Source organism: Balaenoptera acutorostrata, chromosome 4 (genome assembly GCF_949987535.1).
Source record: "Balaenoptera acutorostrata chromosome 4, mBalAcu1.1, whole genome shotgun sequence".
Classification (NCBI taxonomy): Eukaryota; Metazoa; Chordata; class Mammalia; order Artiodactyla; family Balaenopteridae; genus Balaenoptera; species Balaenoptera acutorostrata.
This window is the reverse complement of record NC_080067.1, coordinates 12,322,322-12,347,126: the sequence shown is the minus strand read 5'-3', so window position 1 is coordinate 12,347,126 and position 24,805 is coordinate 12,322,322. Positions and strand designations below refer to the sequence as shown.

The 24,805-nt window shown below is 37.3% G+C and overlaps 1 protein-coding gene across 1 annotated transcript in view; it reads right to left on the bottom strand.

Annotated features, from left to right (window-relative positions):
• Positions 1-24,805, bottom strand: part of COL6A5 (collagen type VI alpha 5 chain) — a 111,592-nt gene that overhangs the window by 19,222 nt on the left and 67,565 nt on the right. Inside the window, exons 31-37 of the mRNA XM_007166984.2 lie at positions 18,203-18,214; positions 14,831-15,318; positions 12,062-12,155; positions 10,857-11,510; positions 7,807-7,884; positions 4,994-5,006; positions 2,067-2,275 (exon numbers count right to left, since the gene is read on the bottom strand). Of these exons, the coding sequence (XP_007167046.2) occupies positions 2,067-2,275; positions 4,994-5,006; positions 7,807-7,884; positions 10,857-11,510; positions 12,062-12,155; positions 14,831-15,318; positions 18,203-18,214 (1,548 nt within the window). The remainder of the gene's footprint in view (positions 1-2,066; positions 2,276-4,993; positions 5,007-7,806; positions 7,885-10,856; positions 11,511-12,061; positions 12,156-14,830; positions 15,319-18,202; positions 18,215-24,805) is intronic.

Sequence of the window (24,805 nt, the reverse complement as noted above, 5' to 3'; positions counted from 1 at the left end):
TAGCGACTAGATAAAATATCTGAACTACAATTTACTCTCCTTGAGGATGGCACATTATACAGAAAGTTCTCAGCAGCTTTTGACAACTAGCTAGCAATGATTTTAAAAAGAAAAAAAAGAAAGAAAGGAATAGTATGAAGACCCTAGACAACACTGATGATCTGAGACTCAGATTTATTTAAAGGATAAAAAATATATATTATCCTTAGGTTTGAGACTCTGTTTCCAGGCAATCACAACTCAACATAATCCTCCACAGAACTCCCAACACACTTCAATCCACTGCAAGAGAAATTGGGTGTGGTGGGTGTAACAGCAAATTGACATTTTTTTCCTATAGAGCCGTGCAACAATTATTTCTGCAGCCAAATTGGACCTTAAACTGGTTATGAGTATCTTGATACCAGACATCTGAAAAACCAAATGAAAAGTGTTTCTATTATTACTGAACAACAGTCATTAAAGATGGCTGCAAAGATGAGTTTCTCCTTTTTTCCCTTAAATATCCAATTAATTCTGTCTTTCTTGAAAGTTCCACACTTCTGAATTATTAGACTTTAAAATGCTTACCACTAACAATACTATCACAAATGACAATTGGGTATTCCAACTCTGCCAAAATAACTTCTCTTTTTCTTTTTTATTCTTCCTAAACCAAACTATAATAAATTCCTATGCCTTGAGGGCTGTTGTAATTACCATATCGTTAAAATGAATACCCCAAATTAGCTGCATCCATTAAGAAGAACAAATTTTGTATTTTCTTCTTTAAGCTATGTCTATATAATGATAAAAACCTGTTTTAAATAAGAAATCACACACTTGAATGCCTTAATGCCAAGGAACTACGTACATCCAGGTTTACTTCATTACTTTTTAAAAAAAGTCTTATTTTTCAACTAATGAGTAACTGACTTTTTAATTCTCAATTCTAGCTTCTATAAAGGAAAGCTTAGCTGCTTTAAAGACAAAATTCAAACATGTGTATTTCAGAAATAGGGGGGAAATATGGGGACATCAGTGTTGAACCCAAGGAAAAGAACATTTATTTATCCAAGGAAATTACTAAGAATGAATATTATGAGATTGGCCACCTTTTCTTTCAAACTTGCATATTCTAACATCACACATGATACTTACGACATAATGCTTTAAATGCTGGCATTCTGGCCAAATAAGCATTTTGGGAGACTCTAGATACATAGATGGAATAGCTGAATAGTCTGTTTAGAATTCTCACCCTTTTAAATGAAAATACAGCCAAAATTCTATGATCTGATTTGTTTGAAACTATTAAATCCTGACAAAAAGCATTACTGCTTTGCCATTAAAATGTATAGAGTAGGGGCTTCCCTGGTGGAGCAGTGGTTGAGAGTCTGCCTGCCAATAGAGGGGACACGGGTTCTAGCCCTGGTCTGGGAGGATCCCACATGCCGCGGAGCAACTGGGCCCGTGAGCCACAACTACTGAGCCTGCGCATCTGGAGCCAGTGCTCCGCAACAAGAGAGGCCGCGAAAGTGAGAGGCCCGCGCACCGCGATGAGGAGTGGCCCCCGCTTGCCGCAACTGGAGAGAGCCCTCGCTCAGAAACGAAGACCCAACACAGCCAAAAAAAAAAAAAAAAAAAAAAAAAAAAAAGGTAGAGAGTGGGGTAGTTTATTTTATTTCCAGTGAAAAAACCTTACACCTTCTCGTGCAATCACAAATCACAAATTCTGGGGCACTGGTCAGGCCAACTTTTAAAAATTATTTTAATTCCTCTTTTGATATGTTATTCTCTATAGTACCTCCTTCTACATCATACTAACCTAAATTGTGGTTTCTAGAGAAATCTTAAGTTTGGTGAGCATATCAGGGACATTTCTTAGAGCTTATCAGTGATTTCCAGAGTGGTACCTGTGACCATTTAAATCTTCAGGTCAAATAAAAGCTGCAGTTGTAGCCACCATCTTGAACTTGAAAAATGTTGCTTTTTATACCCACCTTATTTATTTGATTCTCTATTAGTGTTAAAGGATGAGGATCCAGTTATTTTAAAATTACTGCTATAACTTTTCATTTCCTTACCAGAAGTGAGACTTGCAATTTCTTCAGAATCCTGATCTTTGTCATATTTAGTTGTTAATTTCTGTGGCATAAACATTTGGCTTGGAATGTAAACCAGATGGTCACTTCCACTGTCTTCCAACACAAAAGATGAATCTCTGCCCACACTCAATTCCTGGCCAATGAAGCTCTTCTCTCCTGAAGAAATCTCATGTGGCTCAGGGGTAAATCTAGAAGATAAAAGGGAAAGTTTTAGGTGAACCTATATAACTTTGGGGAATACAAATAAAATGTCCCAACAATTTAATATAGTTAATTATTTCTTAGAAGAAATAAAATTGGGTGATAAAAATCTAAATTTATTTCAATCAAATAATTCATTATACTACAGGGGAATTCTACTAAACATGTAATGAAGAACTAATACCTATCCTTCTCAAACTATTCCAAAAAATTCAAGAGGATGGAACACTCCCAAATTCATTCTACAAGGCCACCAGTACCCTGAAACCAAAACCAGACAAAGACACTACAAAGAAAGAAAATTACATGCCAATATCTTAGATGAGTACAGATGCAAAAATCCTCAACAAAATATTAGCAAAATGAATCCAACAGTATATAAGAAGATCATACACTGTGTCAAGTTGGATTTATTCCAGGGACACAAGAATGGCTCAACATACACAAATCAATCAGTGTGATATGCCACATTATCAAAAGGAAGGACAAAAATCATATGATCATCTCAATATATGCAGAAAAAGCATTTGACAAAATTCAACCTCCATTCATGATAAATACTCTCATCAAAGTGGGTACAGAAGGAACATATCTCAACATAATAAAGACCATTTATGGCAAATCCACAGCTAACATCATATGCAATGGTGGAAAGCTGAAAGGTTTTCCTCTAAATTCAGGGACAAGATAAGGCTATTTAACCACTTCTATTTAACATAGTTTTGGAAGTCCTAGCCACAGCAATCAGATAAGAAAAAGAAATAAAAGGCATTCAAATTGGAAGGGAAGAAATAAAACTGTCCCTATTTGCAGATGGCATGATACTTTATATAAATACCCTAAAGTCTCTACCCAAAAACTATTAGAACCAATAAATGAATTAAGCAAAGTCACAGGACACAAGATTAATATACAGAAATCTGTTGCTTTTCTATACACTAATAATGAACTATCAGAAAGAGAGAGTGAAAAGCCAATCCCATTTAAAATCACTTCGAAAAGAATAAAATACCAAGGAGGTAAAAGACCCATACTCTGAAAACAATAAAACATTGATAAAGGAAATTAAAGATGATACAAAGAAATAGAAAGATATCCTGTGCCCTTGGATTGAAAGAATTAATATTGCTAAAATGACCATACTACCCAAAGCAGATTTAATGCAATTCCTATCAAAATACCCATGAAATTTTTCACAGAACTAGAACAAATAATCCTAAGATTCATATGAAACCACAAAATATGCTGAATTGCCAAAGCAAGCTTGAAAAAAAGAACAAAGCTGGAGACACCACCCTCCCAGACTTCAGACTATACTACAGAGCTACAGTATTCAAAACAGCAAGGTACTGGCACAAAAACAGATACAGAGATCAATGGAACAGAATAGAGAGCCCAGAAATAAGCCCACACACTTATGGTCACTTAATCTAGCTATGACAAAAGCGGCAAGAATATGCAATGGAGAAAAGACAGTCTCTTCAATAAGTGGTGCTGGGAAAACTGGACAGCTACATGTAAAACAATGAAATTAGAATATTTTCTCACACCATATACACAAATAAACTCAAAATAGATTAAAGACCTAAATGTAAGACCAGAAGCCACAAAATTCCTACAAGAGAATATAGGCAAAACATTCTCTGACATAAATCACAGGCAATATTTTTTTTTGTCTCTGCCTCCTAAAGCAAAAGAAATAAGAGCAAAAATAAAGAAATGGGACTTATTAAACTTAAAAGCTTTTGCACAGCAAAGGAAACAATTGACAAAACTAAAAGACAACCTATGGGGTGGGAGAAAATATTTGCAAATGATATGACTGATAAGGGATTAATATTCAAAAGAGATAAATAGCTCATACAACTCAATATCAAAAACCAAACAACCCAGTTAAAAAATGGGCAAAAGAGCTAAATAGAAATTTCTCCAAAGAAGACATACAAATGGCCAGCAGGCACATGAAAAGATGTTCAACACTGCTAATCATCAGAGAAATACAAACCAAAACCACAACGAGATAGCTCCTCACACCTGTCAGAATGGCTATCATCAAAAAGTCTACAAATAACAAATATTGGTGAGGATGTGTAGAAAAGGGAACACTTGTACACTGTTGATAGGAATGTAAATTGATGCAGCCATTATGGAAAACAGTATGGAGGTTCCTTACAAAACTAAAAATAGAGCTACCATATGATCCAGCAATTCACATCCTGGGCGTACATCTGAAGAAAACACAAACACTAATTTGAAAAAATACATGAACCCCAATGGTCATAGCAGCACTATTTACAGTCGACAATACATGGAAGCAACCCAAGTGTCCATCAACAAATGACTGGCTTAAGAAGATGTGGTATACATATACAATAGAATATTACTCAGCCATAAAAAAGAATGAATTATTGCCATTTGCAGCAACATGGATGGACCTAGAGAATATTATATTTAGTTAAGTAAGTCAGAGAGAGAAAGACAAATACTGTATGATATCACTTATATGTGAAATCTAAAAAATAATGCAAATGAATGTATATAGCAAAACAGAAACAGACTCACAGGTACAGAGAACAGACTAGTGGTTACCAGAGGGGAGAGGGTGGGGGGGGGGGAGGAGCAGGTTAGGGGTAAGGGATTAAGAGATATAAACTACTGTGTATAAAATAGATAAGCAACAAGGATATTTTGTATAGCATAGGGACTTATAGCCATTATCTTGTAATAACTTTTAGTTGAGTATAATCTGTAAAAGTACTGAATCATTCTGCTGTAATCCTGAAACTCATATAATATTGTAAATCAATTATACTTCATTTAAAATAAAAAGCATATACTGATACATTTGTGTAAATTCCCATTATCTTTCCCTTTCCTGCCATCTGCTTATAGCCTATGAAACACTACTTTGGAATAAATCGAGTCTGATTTGTCACAAAGTTTTAGATAAATGACAAGAAACTCATAGGTTACTTGGGACAACCAAATAATGTGTCTTAGTTTGATATCAATCTCCACAGAAAATGTAGAAAATAGTCATTTAATCTACCATCAACTGCTCTGAGAAGAATAAAACTATATAAAATATATCTCATTGACACCATGCTTCCTAAAATGGTATCTACATTTATATTCTTTGGAGTAAGAATGATAGTTTGAAAATATTGTGTTTTTATTTAGGTGATGATAAAAAACATATTCAATATAAGTTTATTCTTATTCTATTAATGCACCTTTATGCAATTTCAAGTCCATGTTTACGTTTGCATTGATACTGTTGTTTGGCACGCGGTGGTACTACTTTAACTGTTGAGAGTTAATGAGGAAAGGAAATAAAGTCAGACATAATGTTATCAACAATACATTCACACCAAGCAAAAGCCAAATGATACGATGACATAGAGTGGGAATGACCGTTTTGCAGTAGTGCAGGTGAAGACAAGTGCTGGGGAATCAAGCACTCACAGAACTGAGTGGGCAAGCTGAGAGCAGAGGTGACTCTGCAGCATGCATCATGTTTTACACATTTTACCAATATGCACCATATTATTAATATTTTTTTAATTGAAGCATAGTTAATTTACAATGTTCTGTTAGCTTCAGGTATACAGTAAAGCGATTCATTTATACATACATATATATGTGTATATATATACATATATATGTGTATATATACACATATATATGTGTATGTTTTCAGATTCTTTTCCGTTATAGGTTATTACAAGATATTGAGTATAGTTCTCTGTGCTATACAGTCGGTCCTTGTTGTTTACCTATTTTATATATAGTAGTATGTATATGTTAATTCCAAACTCCTAATTTATCCCCCTCCCCTGCACCTTTCCCCTTTGGTAACTGTAAGTTTATTTTCTGAATCTGTGAGTCTATTTCTCTTTTGTAAATAAGTTCATTTGTACCACTTTTTTAGATTCCACATATAAGCGATATCATATGATATTTGTCTTTCTCTGTCTGACTTCACTTAGTATGATAATCTCCAGGTCCATCCATGTTGCTGCAAATGGCATTATTTCATTTTTTATGGCTGAGTAATATTCCAGTGTGTGTGTGTGTGTGTGTGTGTGTGTGTGTGTGTGTGTGTGTGTATTATATCTTCTTTATCCATTCATCTGTTGATGGACATTTAGGTTGTTTACATGCTTGGCGATAAAATTTCTTATTTTACTTTTTAGGAATTCTATTTTGGCAAAGCAGAATCATCTAATACATTAAATTAGTGTTTTAAATTTGTGTCTTATTGAGTTTCCTTGGGTTTGATGTACGAATTTGTTTTTGTTTGATAGTTGCATAGGAACTATACACATATGGTATTTGCAGCTAGATTTGTGTTTGTACATGTTAAAATAACATTATATTAAAATGTAGTCCTGTAAGAAGGGATTTTCCTTAAAATAAGAGTATTGTCTATTCCATGTTGGGAAACACTGCTTCACAGGACATCAGTGCCATATTGTCCTTCAGAAGGTGTGAGCTGCTGGACACTTCCTTGTTAAACTACTAAGTATAAATGAAACCTGACATGAGAGGAACATGTATTTGCATGAATTCTGAGGAACACTTCATCTTGCCATTTTGGATATATGGGTTTTATGGGAAAGACCGCATCTATTTTGAGAAGCTCTTGGCTTAATTGCAATCTGACAGGACAGGGCCATTATGGGCTAACTCTGGGCTTTCACAGACTGTAGTCAGGGATCCAAGCTTGGTGAAATAGAGAGAAAAGCACAGAGCAGCCAAATGGGCCATTCTCGTTCTGTTTGAGGTTCAAGTCCATTCAGATTAATTATTTCTATTTTCACTCAAGATAAAATTTTAAAGAAAATTATTTACATGTGCAATGATATTGTGGGGTCTTTCATGCTGTTTTGGGAATGAAACAATGAATCACATGGAACCCCATACTTCAGTGAGACAAGATATTGGGATAAACTGTAATAAGTGCCTCAGCAGAGGTGTAAAAAGTTATTTAAAAAGGAAAAACTGTGGATTTTGACTGAGAGTAAATATGGGCTTTGAAGAGGAGACAGGTTTAATCAGGGCCATGAAGGATGGGTAGGGTTTCACTGGAAGGAGCAGGAGCCCAGGCAGTGTGACCAGAGGTCCAGGAGGGTGAACTCCTGGACCTCTGGTCACACAAGGCAGAAAAGAGTCCAGTGTGGCCGGAACTCAGAGCTTATGATGGGGAGAGATGAGAAGTAAAGTTGAGGTGGGTTGAGACTGAATTCTGGGTTCTATTCTGGGGTAAATTTCAATTTGGAAATTTCTGAGGAAACCATGAATTTTAAAGCAAAATTGTAATAAGCTCATGAGGATGTTATAAAAACATCAATCCAGAAAGCATGCTTGTGTGTAACTTCTGCTACGGAAAATGGAATGCATGAAGAGCCTTTCCTTCAGAGACCTTATCATCTGCCATCAGCCAGTTACACACCCCTCAGTCAATCAACAGTCACTTGTAAATATCAGAGCTTTCTAACTCACAGAAGATTGATACTTCGATTATCCTCTTCCTTTGAATTGATGAGTCTGCAGATGTTTTCAAGCATCAGTGGTGGGTACTGATTGAATCCTCCTATTGAGAGAGGAAAATTATAGTTAGATTTTTAAACTAGAAATTGTATTTGCTAGGGAAAGAGAATTCCAACAGGAATCTTCTTGAAGCGATAAATGTCACTAAAGTATTTCAGCACAATTTGGCTGGGGTGAGAAAAGAAAATAGTAACAACTAGAAATAGCATTCAGAATTTGATTTTAGAACATTTTGCAGCCAAAGAATTACTGGGGTCATGGAAACGGACCTCCTCAAATTGTTCATTTAAGGGTTAATTGTGATGCAGAGACACGATTTCCATATGTTCAGGCTAACATAATTTTATTCTGATCCTATAATACTTTTTCACTCAGACTTATGCTAATAGAAAAAGTAATATTTTATTACATGATGCTATTTCTGTGCTTCTGCACCAATTAACACTGATTTCCTAGGAGGAAAATAATCACAGGAAAGATTTTAGCTTACTGACCTAAATAATATGTTCCTTTACCTCTTTCTATTGTTGTTATATAAACTGCGGAATACTGAGAAATATATAATTTTCCCCTCATTCAGGAAAATAAATAGGTTTTAGTGAAAGGAGATCTTTGACCATTGAATGATCGAAGACTCTGTGAAAATATCTCACAGAATGTTTATGGTTTTATAATAATCATATTTCTCTTGTTCTAAGATGAGCATCTTTTTCTATTTCTCTGAAATGAGACTATGTCTTCTAATCAATTGTAGTTGACAGTTGCTATTGGTGAGGAAGGAATCGTGATGCCATTGTTATCACCTGTGCATGTGGGAACAACAAATGTGCCAGCACCAAAACTTGTAGAATTGGGGTCAGTAGTTTAGAAAAAATTCCCGGAAGTATTAGTAAAGGAGACTTTTAACCTCTACAAACCAAGTGAATATGGGAAGACAGTGAATTGGATGTGTTTAACAACATTGCTCAGATGGAAATCAAAAGTAAGCTAGCTCTAATAATTGCAAAGCCTAATTTAAGAGCCCAGCAAGACCAGTTTTGTGTTATTTCATAGAGTCTTTTTAAAGTGCTGTTCCTTTGGGGTGCATTGACATATACACACTACTATACATAAAATAGATAACTAATAAGGACCTACTGTATAGCACAGGGAAGTCTTCTCAATACTCTGTGATGATCTGTATGGGAAAAGAATCTTAAAAAGAGTGGATTTATGTATATGTATGCCTGATTCACTTTGCTGTGCAGCAGGAGCTGGCATGGCATTTTAAATCAACTATACTCCAATAAAAATTAAATTAAAAAAAAGATTTTCTAAAAAAATCTATCATCGATCTTGATGGTATAAAGAAAAATATCGCATGGGAAAAGATGGGTATCAATGACTCTGAGTCAAGAAAGAGCTCACAAAAGTCAAATTTTGACTAGAAGAAGTTTTAGGAATGCCTTAACCAAGTCTATTTCACGTATATTCCCTTTTTATGTATGCACAAGAGTGACATATCGTAGTCTGTCTAAAATAACTTTTTTGAAGACTATAAAATAAAAAACTCTAACAGGAAAGTCAGTATCAACATTTAACTGGAAGCACTTTTTCTTTCATTTTTCATAATACAATGGTGCATTATACAATGGAAGGCATTTAAAGAAATAACATGATATCCCCAAAGGGGCAATTATTGGATTCTTCAGTCGAATATGAGTCACAGGAGAAAGGGGAAGCTCCTTCTGCAATGAAGAGTGAACTTCCAAGACGTTGTCACTATGGTGGTATTGGAGATTCCTTGAATACCAGGGCGACTTTGGAATCCTAGGGTGGTGGGATTGGTTCCAACAGAACCTAACTCTATACTTGTCAGATTCCCAGAAAGAAAAGGTTCAGCTCTGATTCCATGGGATCCTCTAGAGCAGGATTTCTCAACCTCAATGTTATTGACATTTTGGGCTGGATTGTTCTTTGCTGTGGGGGGGGGCGCCCTGTGCATTGTAGGATATTTAGCAGCATCCTTGGTCTCTATCCACTAAATACCAGTAGTATCCTCTCTCTTAGTTCTGACAACCAAAAGTGTCTCCAGACATTTCCAAATGTCATCTGGGGAGGCAAAATCATCCCCAGTTGAGAACCACCTCTCTAGAAAGAGCATTTCTAAACCACCTGTGGTGAAGGACAAGGTATTTTTATTTCTAGCCTTTTACAGACTGATACTTTTGGTTTATATCTTGTTCAATGAGACAAAGTCCACTGTTTATACACTTGTATAATGTGGCAATGTCAAATTGCTTTAAAAGTTTCCAGATGCTTATTCTCAATTTCTGTATTTCTTTCTTTCAGAAATATTTCTGTATTTCTTTCTTTCAGAAATATTTCTGTATTTCATCAGTTTATGAAATTTCTGTATTTCATCAGTTTATGGATTAACACTGGTCCAATGGGTGACGCTTTGTAGTACATTGGCCTAGAACCTTTCTACTCAAAGTGTGATCTGTGGACCAGAAGCATTGACATCACTGAAGAACCTGTTAGAAATGCAGAATATTAGGCTCCATCCTACACATACTGAATCAGAACCTCCATTTTAACAAGATTCCTGTGTGGTATGTATGCTCAGACTCTTTGGAAGCAGCACTCTCACAGAGTTCTCCAGGGTACTCCAAGGTTGGAAATAAACCAGGTGTAGCAGGGAAAACTTTTATTTAAATGCTCAACCTGGAGACCACCTAAGAGCTGCTAGAACTTCTTTATGTTGGGCAAGTGTAGTTCAGGAGATCTCCAGTCACTCTGTTCCTTCTAGTGCTGAGATTTTGGCTAAGAGACATTATATCATGAAAAAGGTCTCACCGCATTATGACCAAAGCATAAACAAGGTATAACCAAGATGTGTCCTATTCCTGTCCCCTTTTCACCATCTAATTCACATATTTTGGTTAGCTATAGATACAGAGGTATGTTAGGTTATCAATACTACTAACAAACACTAATTTATTAAAACATAGAGAAAATAAAATAGTGACTTACGTCTAACTGAGTACACAAATGGCTTTAAAAACTTCACAACATAATCCAGGTTTGGTTTATGAATTCTCCCAAGCTGTATCAGATGATGATCAGGTGGGTGGCTGGCTAGCTCCTCTATGTCCTCCTTATGTGTAGAGCCCAGAGAAATCACAAATATGACATAGCCTTGACACTTGGCCTTCAGAGCCATCTTCTTTAAGAATTCCTTTCTCTCATGATTTTCTCCAGCGGAGACCACAAAGATGACCCTATGTTTTCTCAGTTTGGGTGTTCTTGGGAAGAGATCTTCCACAGTCCACAGTAGGGCACGGCCAATGGTGGATTCTCCATTTAGTTGTTGGAGGTAAGTCTGGATGTGCCTCTTCATTAGAGCTTGATTGTCATAAGTTGTAAACTCAAACTCTGTTTTTACCACATCCTTCTTCCTCCCATCCCAAGGAGAGTAGCTCAACAAGGCAATCCTATCACCAGAGTCTGAGGTTACAGGGTCTGAGGCAATATCAAAGTTGTCAAGCATTGAGATCACCAAGGCTTTGACATCCTTAAATTCATCACTTGTTATATTCCTAGAATTGTCTAAGAGGAAGGTGACATCCATGTATGAATTTTCAGGTAAGAAAATCTCTTTCTTGCAATTATTTGGAAAACATTTATCTGAAAACACATAGAGACTTATCATTGGTTCAATGTCAGCACAAGAAGACACTGTTGTTTGAGATCTTCAAGTGAATAAAGGACTGATTACCAAAAATTAATCATCTGATCAATACCTCTTCAATCTCACATCATTTAAATTAATAAGGAATTTTCAAAGTCCCCATAATTTCTGTGGTCACTAGCAGACAATTTGGGAATGTCTTTGTTGAAAGCAGATGTAAGTAACATGTATACTTAAAGTCTATAAGACATGTTCAAACTCTTTTAGAAAATATTTTAAATGTTTTAGAAGCTTCTGATACAAACTATCAAATTGTCCCCAGGAAAAGCCGAATCAATTGGGATAATCTTCTAAACCAATTTTCACATTCTATGGAAACTTCAAACATTACAGAGATTGAAACTCTGACATATGGTGTTGAAAGACTGGAAAACTTAAAATAGAATCTACAATCAAAAATAGAATTCTTTGATAAAGGTAGATTTAATAACTCACCCAGAAGGCATTTAAGTGTTTCAGCACAATAAATTATTCTCATTAGTCTTACCATAGCAAAGAGTACAGTGCCGAAGTCTTTCTAATGGTTCATATTCCCCATTTGGAGGAAAAGGAAGCACCTGAAATGTTCCCGTGTTGTCAAACTGCATTGAAAAAGAAGTATATGTTTACTTGCTCATTTTCTTTAGTCATCATCAGGAATACACTGTACACACACTTTAAGAGTTTGAAAAACACCTAACTAATCACCATCACCTTGCATTGTAGCCCATTGCTCTATTCAGTGCATCTTTATGCATACACACACACACACACACACACTATCCCCCCTTGATCCTAAACATAACCCAAGGAAGCATATAGAACAGGTATCAGCAACCCAATTTTATGATGAGGAAACTGCCACAAGTTAACCACAAGATTCACCCACTGGGGTAGATATTAATATCTCATTCTTATCTCTAAACCTGCAATTCTGCATTGAATTTTCACACACTTCTGATTATGCACCAGCTGTTTATGTACTATACATCAGTTTCTGGGGTTGGGTCTTGCAGAAATTTTACATTCACAAGTTTCCTTTAGCCTCTTTAAGTAGTGATTCTAACTATTTCCAACCAATCACACTATCTAGAAGAAGGCATATCTTTCAGATGTCAAGTGGATTTCTCCAATCACAAATTCCAATTAAAAGTTTATTCCATACTACTCAGCCATAAAAAAAAGTGAAATAATGTCATTTGCAGCAACATGGATGGGCCTAGAGATTATCATACTAAGTGAAGTCAGAAAGAGAAAGACAGATACCACGTGACATCACTAGTGGAATCTAAAATATGACACAAATGAACATATCTACAAAACAGAAATAGACTCCCAGACATAGAGAACAGACTTGTGATTGCCGAGGGGCTGGGAGGGGAGGGATGGATTGGGAATTTGGGATTAAAAGATTCAAACTATTATATATAGAATGGATAAACAACAAGGTCCTACTGTATAGCACAGGGAACTATATTCAATATCCTGTGATAAACCATAAGGAAAAGTGTATAAAAGAGAATGTATATGTATGCCTATATATATGTTTGTGTGTGTGTATATATATATATATAAAACTGAATCACGTTGCTGTACAGCAGAAATTAACACAGCATGTAAATCAACTATACTTCAATTTTTAAAATGTCTATTCCAAAAGGATGTAGACAGAGGACACTAAGTCTATTCAAAATTCTTGGTAGTATACTGCCTGATTTTGTCTGTTTCTTGATTATATTTTTGCTTTGATACTCACTGAAATGGGCAATATATAGCATTCATTCATTCATTCATTCAGACTCAATAACTATATATTGGGCATTTACTCTGTATGAGGCACCATGCAATACAGACACTTTAATTACAATAATAGAAATCTATCATTCCCAGGTGATGACGGGATCTTTCAATCGACAGAGATGCTCATGCTTTTGTTCTTTCTCCCTTGGGAAATTAAAAGGTAGAAAAACCACCCCCTCTGTTTTTCTGTAAAGTGCTGACTGAGCATTTGGTAATATGTATTATGATTCCAGCCTTATAGTTAGAAAGTAGTTACTACATTCCTTCTCTAGTTTTTATGAAACTGGATACTTTGGGTGTTATTTTGTGTTTGACCTTGTTGGTCCCCCATGTAAAGATTAACTGCAACCTTGGTAATCAAGGAAGTTTATTCACAGGAGTCAACCACATGCTCTTCATTCATCCATGCATTCATTCAACAAATATTTATTGAATGCCTACAATGTTAAATAGGTAATATTCTAGGTGCTGGGGATACAGAAATGAACAAAGCAGATAAAATCTCTATCTTACATTCTAGTGGGGGGACATATACCATAACAAAACCAATAAATAAATTATCTATGTTGGGAAGTAATTATTTTTATAGAAAATACTTCAAATTCCTACAATCCTTTCTGTCAGGATCTATTGTCCCTATGACTCCTATTTCCAAAATATTCATGGATACCTTACGAGCAGATTGACTCTCTTCATGTTATAGAGAGCTTTTCTTTTTATAGTAGACATGTGTATATGTGTAAAAATAGACCTTTATAACCTCTTGGATGACATAATGATTCCACCCAGGTCCAGGAACATGTATTTCATGGACAATATGAGTAGATTTTAAAATAGTTGAAGAGTAGATGGAGAAGTTCTTCAGTTTGTGGGGAGAAAGAAAGAAGCACAGATCCCATGAGAATCTGTGAAGCCAAAAGGGATGGAACCTCTCTTGGGAAAAAGGTTCATACCCATCAAAGTTTTACACAACATTAAGGGTTCAAAAACCCCCTAAACTTCACCCATTACAGTTTAAGACCAGCTGTTCAATGAGATACAGCTAGCAGATGACAGATTTGAGAAACACCAGGTTGGCAGAGGGCTGGTAAAGCATTATATTGACAGCCCTAGTTCAAATCTTGATTTAGCCACTTAATAGCTGTACAAAATTGAAGAGGTCACTCAAACTCTCTGGGTCTCAGTTTCCTGATTTTTAAATGGAGATAATGTGCATTTACTTCAGAGGGTTGGAGAATGCCTGAGTGTGTATGTAAAGGGACAGTGTCTGGTGCCCAGCAGGACCTGAACAAAGGTGGCTGCTATCATTGGCTACTGTGTTTATTAAAAATTGGATTTCATGGACCCTGGCAACAATACAGCTGTGAAAATTGCAAAGGGGGTCAAAAGGCCACATCTGTCCCCCTACTCCCCAGTATTCCCGTCCTGCCAGTACCAATATCTTAAAAACAAATACGTTGACCAGGGAAGTACTTACCCCAAAAGCCTCGTCAAGGGAAACCCTTTCATAAGAAGCAAAGACTGCAGGGCTGATGTCCATGGCGCTAAACTCCATGGTGGCCGTGATGATGGATGACCTACTGGCAGATTGTCCATTGCTAAAAAACACAGCGACTCTCTGCACATTGGCTCCTCCTAACGTCCGCTTGAAGATGTTCCGAGCCACAAACTTCATCGTGTTACCAATATCTCGGACTTCCCCAGAGTTTTGATATTTAATTTGGGAAAGAAGCTGAAGGAGTTGCTTCTTGCTATGGTAGTCAGATCCACGGATGAGGTAGCTGGTGCCTGAGTCGAAGGAAACCACGACAACTCTTGCTCCCACAGGGCAATTATTTTCCCTGATGTGAAGGTCATTGACAATAGAAATGATGATGTCCCTCGTTTCATTAAATCTCTGCTCTGTGATATCGTAGGACTGGTCCAGGGCAAATACTAGCTCTGTTGGATACACTGGACACTTTTCTACAAAAATGAGAAGCAAAAGTATTAAGTTATTTCACTGGGTCAAAAGTCTTTCCCATTCCCTTTACTCCAGTGAGACAGGTTGACACTGAGGTCTGGGAAAATGCAAGTGTCACATAAACTCTGGAACCAGAGGTACCCACATGTAAAGGGAGGAAAAGACTCTCCTTTGTTAGCCTGAAGGTGTTACCTAAATACAGAGCAGTGATATTTTGCTATATAATGCTCAGGCTTCACTGCCCACCATCAGTGCTATTTAAAAAGAAATTGGAAGGAGTATTTGGGTTAATGGAACTTCCTGTATCCTGATTGTGGTAATGATTACATGAATCTATGCATGTGTAAAACTGAACAAAAGAGTGAATTTTACTGTATGGAAAAATTTTAAAGGAAACTATGGCTTATCAGAAAATCTGAAGGTAAGGGAACCCTCTTGCACTGTTGGTGGGAATGTAAATGATACAGCCACTATGGAGAACTGTATGGAGGTTCCTTAAAAAACTAAAAATAGAATTACCATATGACCCAGCAATCCCAACCCAATATACTGGGCATATACTCTGAGAAAACCATAATTCAAAAAGAGTCATGTACCACAATGTTCATTGCAGCTCTATTTACAATAACCAGGACACGGAAGCAACCTAAATGTCCGTCGACAGATGAATGGATCAAGATGTGGTACATATATACAATGGAATATTACTTAGCCATAAAAAGGAACGAAATTGGGTCATCTGTAGAGACATGGATGGATCTGGAGACTGTCATACAGAGTGAAGTCAGAAAGAGAAAAACAAATATCGTATATTAACACATATATGTGGAACCTAGAAAAATGGTACAGATGAACCGGTTTGCAGGGCAGAAATAGAGACACAGATGTAGAGAACGAACATATGGACACCAAGGGGGGAAAGTGGTGGTGGGTGGTGGTGGTGGTGGGATGAACTGGGAGATTGGGATTGACATGTATACATTAATATGTATAAAATGGATAACTAATAAGAACCTGCTGTATAAAAAAAAATAAAATTCAAAAAAAAATCTGAAAGTTTATTCTCTTCAAAAATCTTCAGAAATGATCTACTAATAATGATAAAGTCAGCTGGAAGATTTTCATCCACTTATGTGCAAACATTTATTGAGTATCCACCATGTGAAATGCAGGGTAATATGTGCTGTGAGATACATATGAAGATGAACAAATGCAAGTTTGCCCTCGAGGAACTTGTCTGGGGAGGATCACGATATTGAAAGGTAGAGAGTGATTATTATTCTTCACAGGGATTCAGAGGACAAAGAGACTGTTTCCAGAGAGAGAGGATTTCAGGGGCTTTGGGATGACAGCGAGGGTGGCAGGAGGAAGGGGGCAGCACAGTTGACCATGGCAGGCTTTCAACGAGCTATTATAAAGATGGGACTGTCTGTAATCTCCAACTCAATCCTAATAGTCTTATGATGACTGCACTTTGGGAATTTCATAGGTAATCTACCCTATGTATCAAACCAAACTTTTCAAAGTCCTTGTTAAAGTCTGAACACAGGAAGAGAAAATAAAATTATTTAAAAATTAAGCACCCCCTCATCTACATCTACTCTCCCCAATCTGGCTAACTCTCAAAATGCATTAAACTCAAAATATAGCATCTCCCAACCGTTGTTCCCAGTAACAGAAATAGAAGAGGAAGTGTTGATTTCGAGATGTGTTTTGAATCAAGACATTTTGCTGCGAAGAAATTTTTAAAATATGCAAGCCAATAATGAACAAGAAAATGAGAAAAATGTACTATGCCTTATTTCTTAGCCCTATACTAAAAAGGATTAATGAATTGGTAGATAGCATCTTCAGAGCTGACCTATCATCACAGATTTTCCCAGAAGACAGCACCAGTTTCCATTTATTTTTAATCTCTCCCTTTCTTAGTGCCCAGCAGGGTACCTGATAAATTTAATTCAAACCCCTGAAGTTTTACTGAGTGCTTAGATTTACTAAGTTTTTTTTTTTTTTTTTTTTTGAATAAAGTGAATGGTGCCAAACTTTGGGATGAGCTCAAAGATCCGGTGGATCTATGTCAGCAGGCCTCTAGGAGACCAGGAGCTCTTGGAGTTGACTTAACCGGCTCAGGGGTGACATCATCCGAGGGGTCTAAGGCACCACGGAACACCGACTGCAGTCTAGGCCCCAGGAAGACCATCCTCCATCCTCCGGGTCAGGCTGACGAGTGGTGGGCACGTGGAGGTGAAAGGTGTGAATGGAGGTCAGAGGGAGGAAAGGAAACATCGCCCGTCCAAGGAGCCAGTGTTCACGGACTCAGCAGCAGATGGAGCAACAGAATGGGTCAGGCAGTGAGCAGCCCTGCACTGAATTGTCCAACAACACAGGCCCTACCCCGTGAAGAAAATGAGTTGGAAACTGGCAGGACCTGGAAAGAACAGCAGTGTGAAGGGTCTGGGAGCTGGCAGTCAGCATTTTATAGTCAGGTCCAAACACGACACTTAAAATTATAGTCATAATAAGTGTCTGCACAGAAGGAAAAAGTCTCTTTTCCCGTGGGTATGAGAGTTTCTTTTTTTTTCCTTTGTGAAGTGTTTATTCAAATATTTTGCCCATTTACTTTTTTTTTAAAAATTTATTGAAGTATAGTTGATTTACAGTGTTGTGTTAGTTACAGCAAAGTGATTGAGTTATACATACATATATATATCTATTTTTTCCAGATTCTTTTCCCTTATAGGTTATTACAAAATATTGAGTATAGTTCCTTGTGCTATACAGTAGGTCCTTGTTGGTTATCTATTTTATATATAGTAGTGTGTGTATGGTCTTGTCAGAATGCAAGAATTATTTCAGCAAGCTGCATAATATGGTAAGAATACTCACCTTTCCAACAAGCTATAAAGAGGAGAGAGAGAGAAAGAGTCTGTTACATTTTTGCAATGCTGACTAAAAATAATCCAAAAAATAAAATTTCAAAAAAGTTTAATATTCTGTTTAACTCTAATTGCAAATGGGGCTAGTTTCTAATTACAGGAAGCCAAGGTTAAAGGATGGAGGAGGGCGGACACAGAAGTTTATTATTTTGTGGATCTTCCTGACATTTCCTCCTTGTGAGCTGTGGCCAGCAGACATTAGCAGAATTCTGGTTGAAATTTGAATCACTGATCACTTGTTTTAGAAACAGAACAGATGAGCCTCTGATTAAAAGGCAAGATAGCTAATATTCAATTTGTTTTGTCTCTATTTTACAGCCTTCTGAGAGCCATTCAACAAGGCAGGACTAAAATACGGGGTCTTATTTTCTTCACTGATGAACACCTTGGGAACCTCTATTTTTCTGCAGAGCTGTGGGGATTTCCAAATGAACTTTGTCTCTGCTAAAAAAAAAATACAGCTCCTGTGTTTGAGTGATCTTGTATCCAGATTGAGGGAACCCCCTGCTTTCTCCCAAGCATCTGGTTTCTCCAAGTGATTTACCTGGTAAGCGTGAGATGTAACAGGGGGAAATATTGGCAAATCTTGAAGAAAGCACAGGCCTGACAATTTCCATGTTCATTTTACTCAATTCCTAGGAAGCAAATGAATCACTCCGAGACTATAAAAGATTTTACTAGCCCTGGCAACAAACTGGTCATCCATCCTGCTGGCCCACAGCCCACAAACCCGCTCACATCAACCCTAGGAACATTTTTGTTTGTCTTCATCCTGCAGTTGCTGAGATGCTGACTGCCAACAGAGAGCACACAGAACCCACAGCCTCCTCTGCATCTCAAGGCCTGAAATAGATCTCTCTTCCTGACTGAGAAGTCTCATTTGTTAACGTCCAGCCCAGCTGTGAGGCCAGAAAAACAAACTCTAGAATTAGGTGCATTTGTCTGAGTTTCAGTCTGGGGAAACTACTTGACCTCTTTTAGGGTGTTTCTTTTTTTTAATTTAGTTTTTCCTGAAAATTCTCTTTCTTATGTCTCTCCTAAGACTCCAATTACTTGGGCCCTCCTGCTTTATTCCCAACCTCCCTTTCTCTCTCCATTCTCCCCAGCTTCCTAGATCTCTTACTTTATTCTGGGGGAAGTTCCCACCCACCAGCCCAGGGCCCTCATGCCAGTGCAGCTGGAACTGCTGTAGGGCTGAAGAACAAACATGGTGGAGCAGGAGTCCAACCTTGCAGGGCATCTGAACTAGCTCCAAAGGCCTGTCACCCAAACCCCTATCTCAGTTCTGCATTCTAGAGTTCCATGCTCTCTGATCAGCACCCTGTCTGGTTATAGACTCCGCCCACTTCCCGACAACCCACTAATTTCCTGGCTAACTCCTTTCATGCAGTGTTGGAAAATGCCCTCACATCCCAAATCCTCCAAGATAGATATTCACCTCCCTGCCCCTTCCACCCCTTGGGTCTTCCTTGATTTAGATCACACACTCCTCTCCCTACAATAGCTCTCCCCTTGTCCTCTCCCTGTGCCCCAGGCTGGTTCTCACCTCCTCCCTGTGCTGGAGAGCCTTTCAGCTCTCAAGTGACATTCTTTGACATGGGTTCCCCCACTCAACCTTGGAGTTTTCTCCATTGACTGCTTCTTGCCTCTTTCCAAGTTGCCCACACTTGGTGGGACTTCCTCATCTCTGCAGTGCCATTTTTTCTGGTGTTGGGCCCACTCTTTTTGGTAATGCATCTCCCTGGGTTCATTCTTTAGAATTCCATTTCTGTCTCTCTAGTTTCACATCCTTTGGAAGCTCATTCATCCCTGCGGCTCTAAGGACGTTAGTAATTTCAGCTTCCATTCTGCCTGTAGATCATTTCACTTTAGGGTCTACACAGCATTCCTCTGCCTCTAAAATGTTTAAACTCATCATTTCTTCCTACCAATAGATTTTCTTCGCAATTCTTCCTCTGCCTCCTCATCCACAGTGGTACCAAACCTCTCCCGCTGTGGCCTTAGAGTTTTTATTTATTTATTTATTTTAAATTTTATTTTATTTATTTATTTTTTTATACAGCAGGTTCTTATTAGTTATCTATTTTATACATATTAGTGTATATATGTCAATCCCAATCTCCCAATTCATCCCACAACCACCCCCTCCCCCCTGCTTTCCCCCCTTGGTGTCCATATGTTTGTTCTCTACATCTCTGTCTCTATTTCTGCCTTGCAAACTGGTTCTTCTGTACCATTTTACCAGATTACACATATATGCATTAATATATGATATTTGTTTTTCTCTTTCTGACTTACTTCACTCCGTATGACAGTCTCTAGGTACAACCACGTCTCTACAGATGACCCAATTTCATTCCTGTTTATGGCTGAGTAATATTCCATTGTATATATGTACTACATCTTCTTTATCCATTCATCTGTCAGTGGACATTTAGGTTGCTTCCATGACCTGGTTATTGTAAATAGTGCTGAAGTGAACATTGGGGTGCATGCATCTTTTTGAACTATGGTTTTCTCAGGGTGTATGTCCAGTTGTGGGATTGCTGGGTCATATGGTAATTCTATTTTTAGTATTTTAAGGAACATCCATACTGTTCTCCATAGTGGCTGTATCCATTTACATTCCCACCAACAGTGCAAGAGTGTCCCATTTTTTCCTCACCCTCTCCAGCATTTATTGTTTGTAGAGTTTTCCATGATGCCCATTCTAACTGGTGTGAGGCGATACCTCATTGTGGTTTTGATTTGCATTTCCCTAATGATTAGTGATGTTGAGCAGCTCTTCATGTGCCTCTTGCCCATCTGTACGTCTTCTTTGGAGAAATGTCTATTTAGGTCTTCTGCCCGTTTTTTTTTTTTTAATTAATTAATTTATTCATTTTTGGCTGTGTTGGATCTTCGTTTCTGTGCGAGGGCTTTCTCTAGTTGCAGCGAGCAGGGGCCACTCTTCATCGCGGTGCACGGGCCTCTCACTATCGCGGCCTATCTTGTTGTGCAGCACAGGCTCCAGACATGCAGGCTCAGTAGTTGTGGCTCACGGGCCTAGTTGCTCCGCGGCATGTGGGATCCTCCCAGACCAGGGCTCAAACCCATGTCCCCTGCATTGGCAGGCGGATTCTCAACCACTGCACCACCAGGGAAGCCCCCTGTCCATTTTTTGATTGGGTTGTTTGTTTTTTTAATATTGAGCTGCATGAACTGTTTATATAATTTGGAGATTAATCTTTTGTCCGTTGATTCATTTGCAAATATTTTCTCCCATTCTGAGGGTTTTCTTTTCATCTTGTTTATGGTTTCCTTTGCTGTGCAAAAGCTTTGAAGTTTCATTAGGTCCCATTTGTTTATTTTTGTTTTTATTTCCATTACTCTAGGAGGTGGATCAAAAAAGATCTTGCTGTGATTTATGTCAGGCAACTCTTCCTATACTTCCTCTATGAGTTTTATAGTGTCTGGCCTTACATTTAGGTCTTTAATCCATTTTGAGTTTATTTTTGTGTATGCTGTTAGGAAGAGTTCTAATTTCATTCTTTTACATGTAGCTGTTCAGTTTTCCCAGCACCACTTATTGAAGAGACTGTTTTTTCTCCATTGTTTATCCTTGCCTCCTTTGTCACAGGTTACTTGACCATAGCTGCGTGGGTGTATCTCTGGGCTTTCTATCTTGTTCCATTGGTCTATATTTCTGTTTTTGTGCCAGTACCATACTGTCTTGATTACTGTAGCTTTGTAGTATAGTCTGAAGTCTGGGAGAATGATTCCTCCAGCTCCGTTTTCTTCCCTCAAGATTGCGTTGGCTATTTGGGGTCTTTTGTGTCGCCATACAAATTTTAAGATTTTTTTGTTCTAGTTCTGTAAAAAAAATGCCACTGGTAATTTGAGAGGGATTGCATGGAATCTGTAGATGGCTTTGGGTAGTATAGTCATTTTCACAATATTGATTCTTCCAATCCAAGAACATGGTATATCTCTCCATCTGTTTGTGTTATCTTTGATTTCTTTCTTCAGTGTCTTATAGTTTTCTGAGTACAGGTCTTTTACCTCCTTCGGTACGTTTATTCCTAGGTATTTTATTCTTTTTGTTGCAATGATGAATGGGATTGTTTCCTTAATTTCTCTTTTTGATCTTTCATTGTTAGTGTATAGGAATGTAAGAGATTTCTGTGCATTAATTTTGTATCCTGCAACTTTACTAAAATCATTGATTAGCTCTAGTAGTTTTCTGGTGGCATCTTTAAGATTATCTATGTATAGCATCATGTAATCTGCAAACAGTGACAGTTTTACTTCTTCTTTTCCAATATGTATTCCTTTTATTTCTTTTTCTTCTCTGATGGCCGTGGCTAGGACTTCCAAAACTATGTTGAATAATAGTGGTGAGAGTGGACATCCTTGTCTTGTTCCTGATCTTAGAGGAAATGCTTTCCATGTTTCACCATGAGAATGATGTTTGCTGTGGGTTTGTTGTATATGGCCTTTATTATGTTGAGGTAGGTTCCTTCTGTGCCTACTTTCTGGAGAGTTTTTATCATAAATGGGTGTTGAATTTTGTCAAAAGCTTTTTCTGCATCTACTGAGATTATCGTATGGTTCTTATTCTTCAATTTGTTAATATGGTATATCACATTGATTGATTTGCATATATTGAAGAATCCTTGCATCCCTGGGATAAATCCCACTTGATCGTGGTGTATGATCCTTTTAATGTGTTGATGGATTCTGTTTCCTAGTATTTTGTTGAGGACTTTTGCATCTATATTCATCAGTGATATTGGTCTGTAATTTCCTCTTTCTGTAGTATCTTTGTCTGGTTTTGGTATCAGGCTGATGGTGGCCTAATAGAATGAGTTTCGGAGTGTTCCTTCCTCTGCAATTATTTGGAAGAGTTCAAGAGGGATGAGTGTTAGCTCTTCTCTAAACGTTTGATAGAATTCACCAGGGAAGCCATCTGGTCCTGGACTTTTGTTTGTTGGAAGCTTTTTAATCACAGTTTCAATTTCATTACTTGTGATTTGTCTGTTCATATTTTCTATTTCTTCCTGGCTCAGTCTTGGAAGGTTATACCTTTCTACGAATTTGTCCATTTCTTCCTGGTTGTCCATTTTATTGGCATAGAGTTGCTTGTAGTAGTCTCTTAGGGTGCTTTGCATTTCTGTGGTGTCTGTTGTAACTTCTTCTTTTTCATTTCTAATTTTATTGATTTGAGTCCTCTCCCTCTTCTTCTTGATGAGTCTGGCTAATGGTTAATCAATTTTGTTTATCTTCTCCAAGAACCACCTTTTAGTTTTATTGATGTTTGCTATTGTTTTCTTTGTTTCTATTTCATTTATTTCTGCTCTGATCTTTATGATTTCTTTCCCTCTGCTAACTTTGGGTTTTGTTTGTCCTTCTTTCTCTAGTTCCCTTAGGTGTAAGGTTAGATTATTTATTTGTGATTTTTCTTGTTTCTTGAGGTAGGCTTGTATTGCTATAAACTTCCCTCTTAGAACTGCTTTTGCTGCATCCCATAGGTTTTGGATCCTTGTGTTTTTGTTGTAATTTGTCTCTAGGTATTTTTTGATTTCCTCTTTGATTTCTTCAGTGATCTCTTGGTTATTTAGTAACGCATTGTTTAGCCTCTGTGTGTTTGTGTTTTTTACATTCTTTCCCCTGTAATTGATTTCTAATCTCATAGCTTTGTGGTTGGAAAAGATGCTTGATATAATTTCAATTTTCTTAAATTTACTGAGGCTTGATTTGTGACCCAAGATGTGATCTATCCTGGAGAATGTTCCATGTGCACTTGAGAAGAAAGTGTGATCTGCTGTTTTTGGATGGAATGTCCTATACATATCAATTAAATCTACCTGGTCTATTGTGTCATTTAAAGCTTGTGTTTCCTTATTAATTTTCTCTCTGGATGATATGTCCATTGGTATAAGTGAGGTGTTAAAGTCCCCCACTATTATTATGTTACTGTCGATTTCCTCTTTTATAGCTGTTAGCATTTGCCTTATGTATTGAGGTGCTCCTATGTTGGGTGCATATATATTTATAATTGTTATTTCTTCTTCTTGCATTGATCCCTTGATCATTATGTAGTGTCCTTCCTTGTCTCTTGTAACATTCTTTATTTTAAAGTCTACTTTATCTGATATGAGTATTGTTACTCCAGCTTTCTTTTGATTTCGATTTGCATGGAATATCTTTTTCCATCCCCTCACTTTCAGTCTGTATGTGTCCCTCGGACTGAAGTGGGTCTCTTGTAGACAGCATATATATATATATATATATATATATATATATATATATATATATATATATATCTTGTTTTTTTATCCATTCATTGAACCTGTGTCTTTTGGTTGGAGCATTTAATCCATTCACATTTGAGGTAATTATTAATATGTATGTTCCTATTACCATTTTCTTAATTGTTTTGGGTTTGTTTTTGTAGGTCCTTTACTTCTCTTGTGTTTCCCACTTAGAGAACTTCCTTGAGCATTTGTTGTAGAGCTGGTTTGGTGGTACTGAATTCTCTTAGCTTTTGCTTGTCTGTAAAGCTTTTGATTTC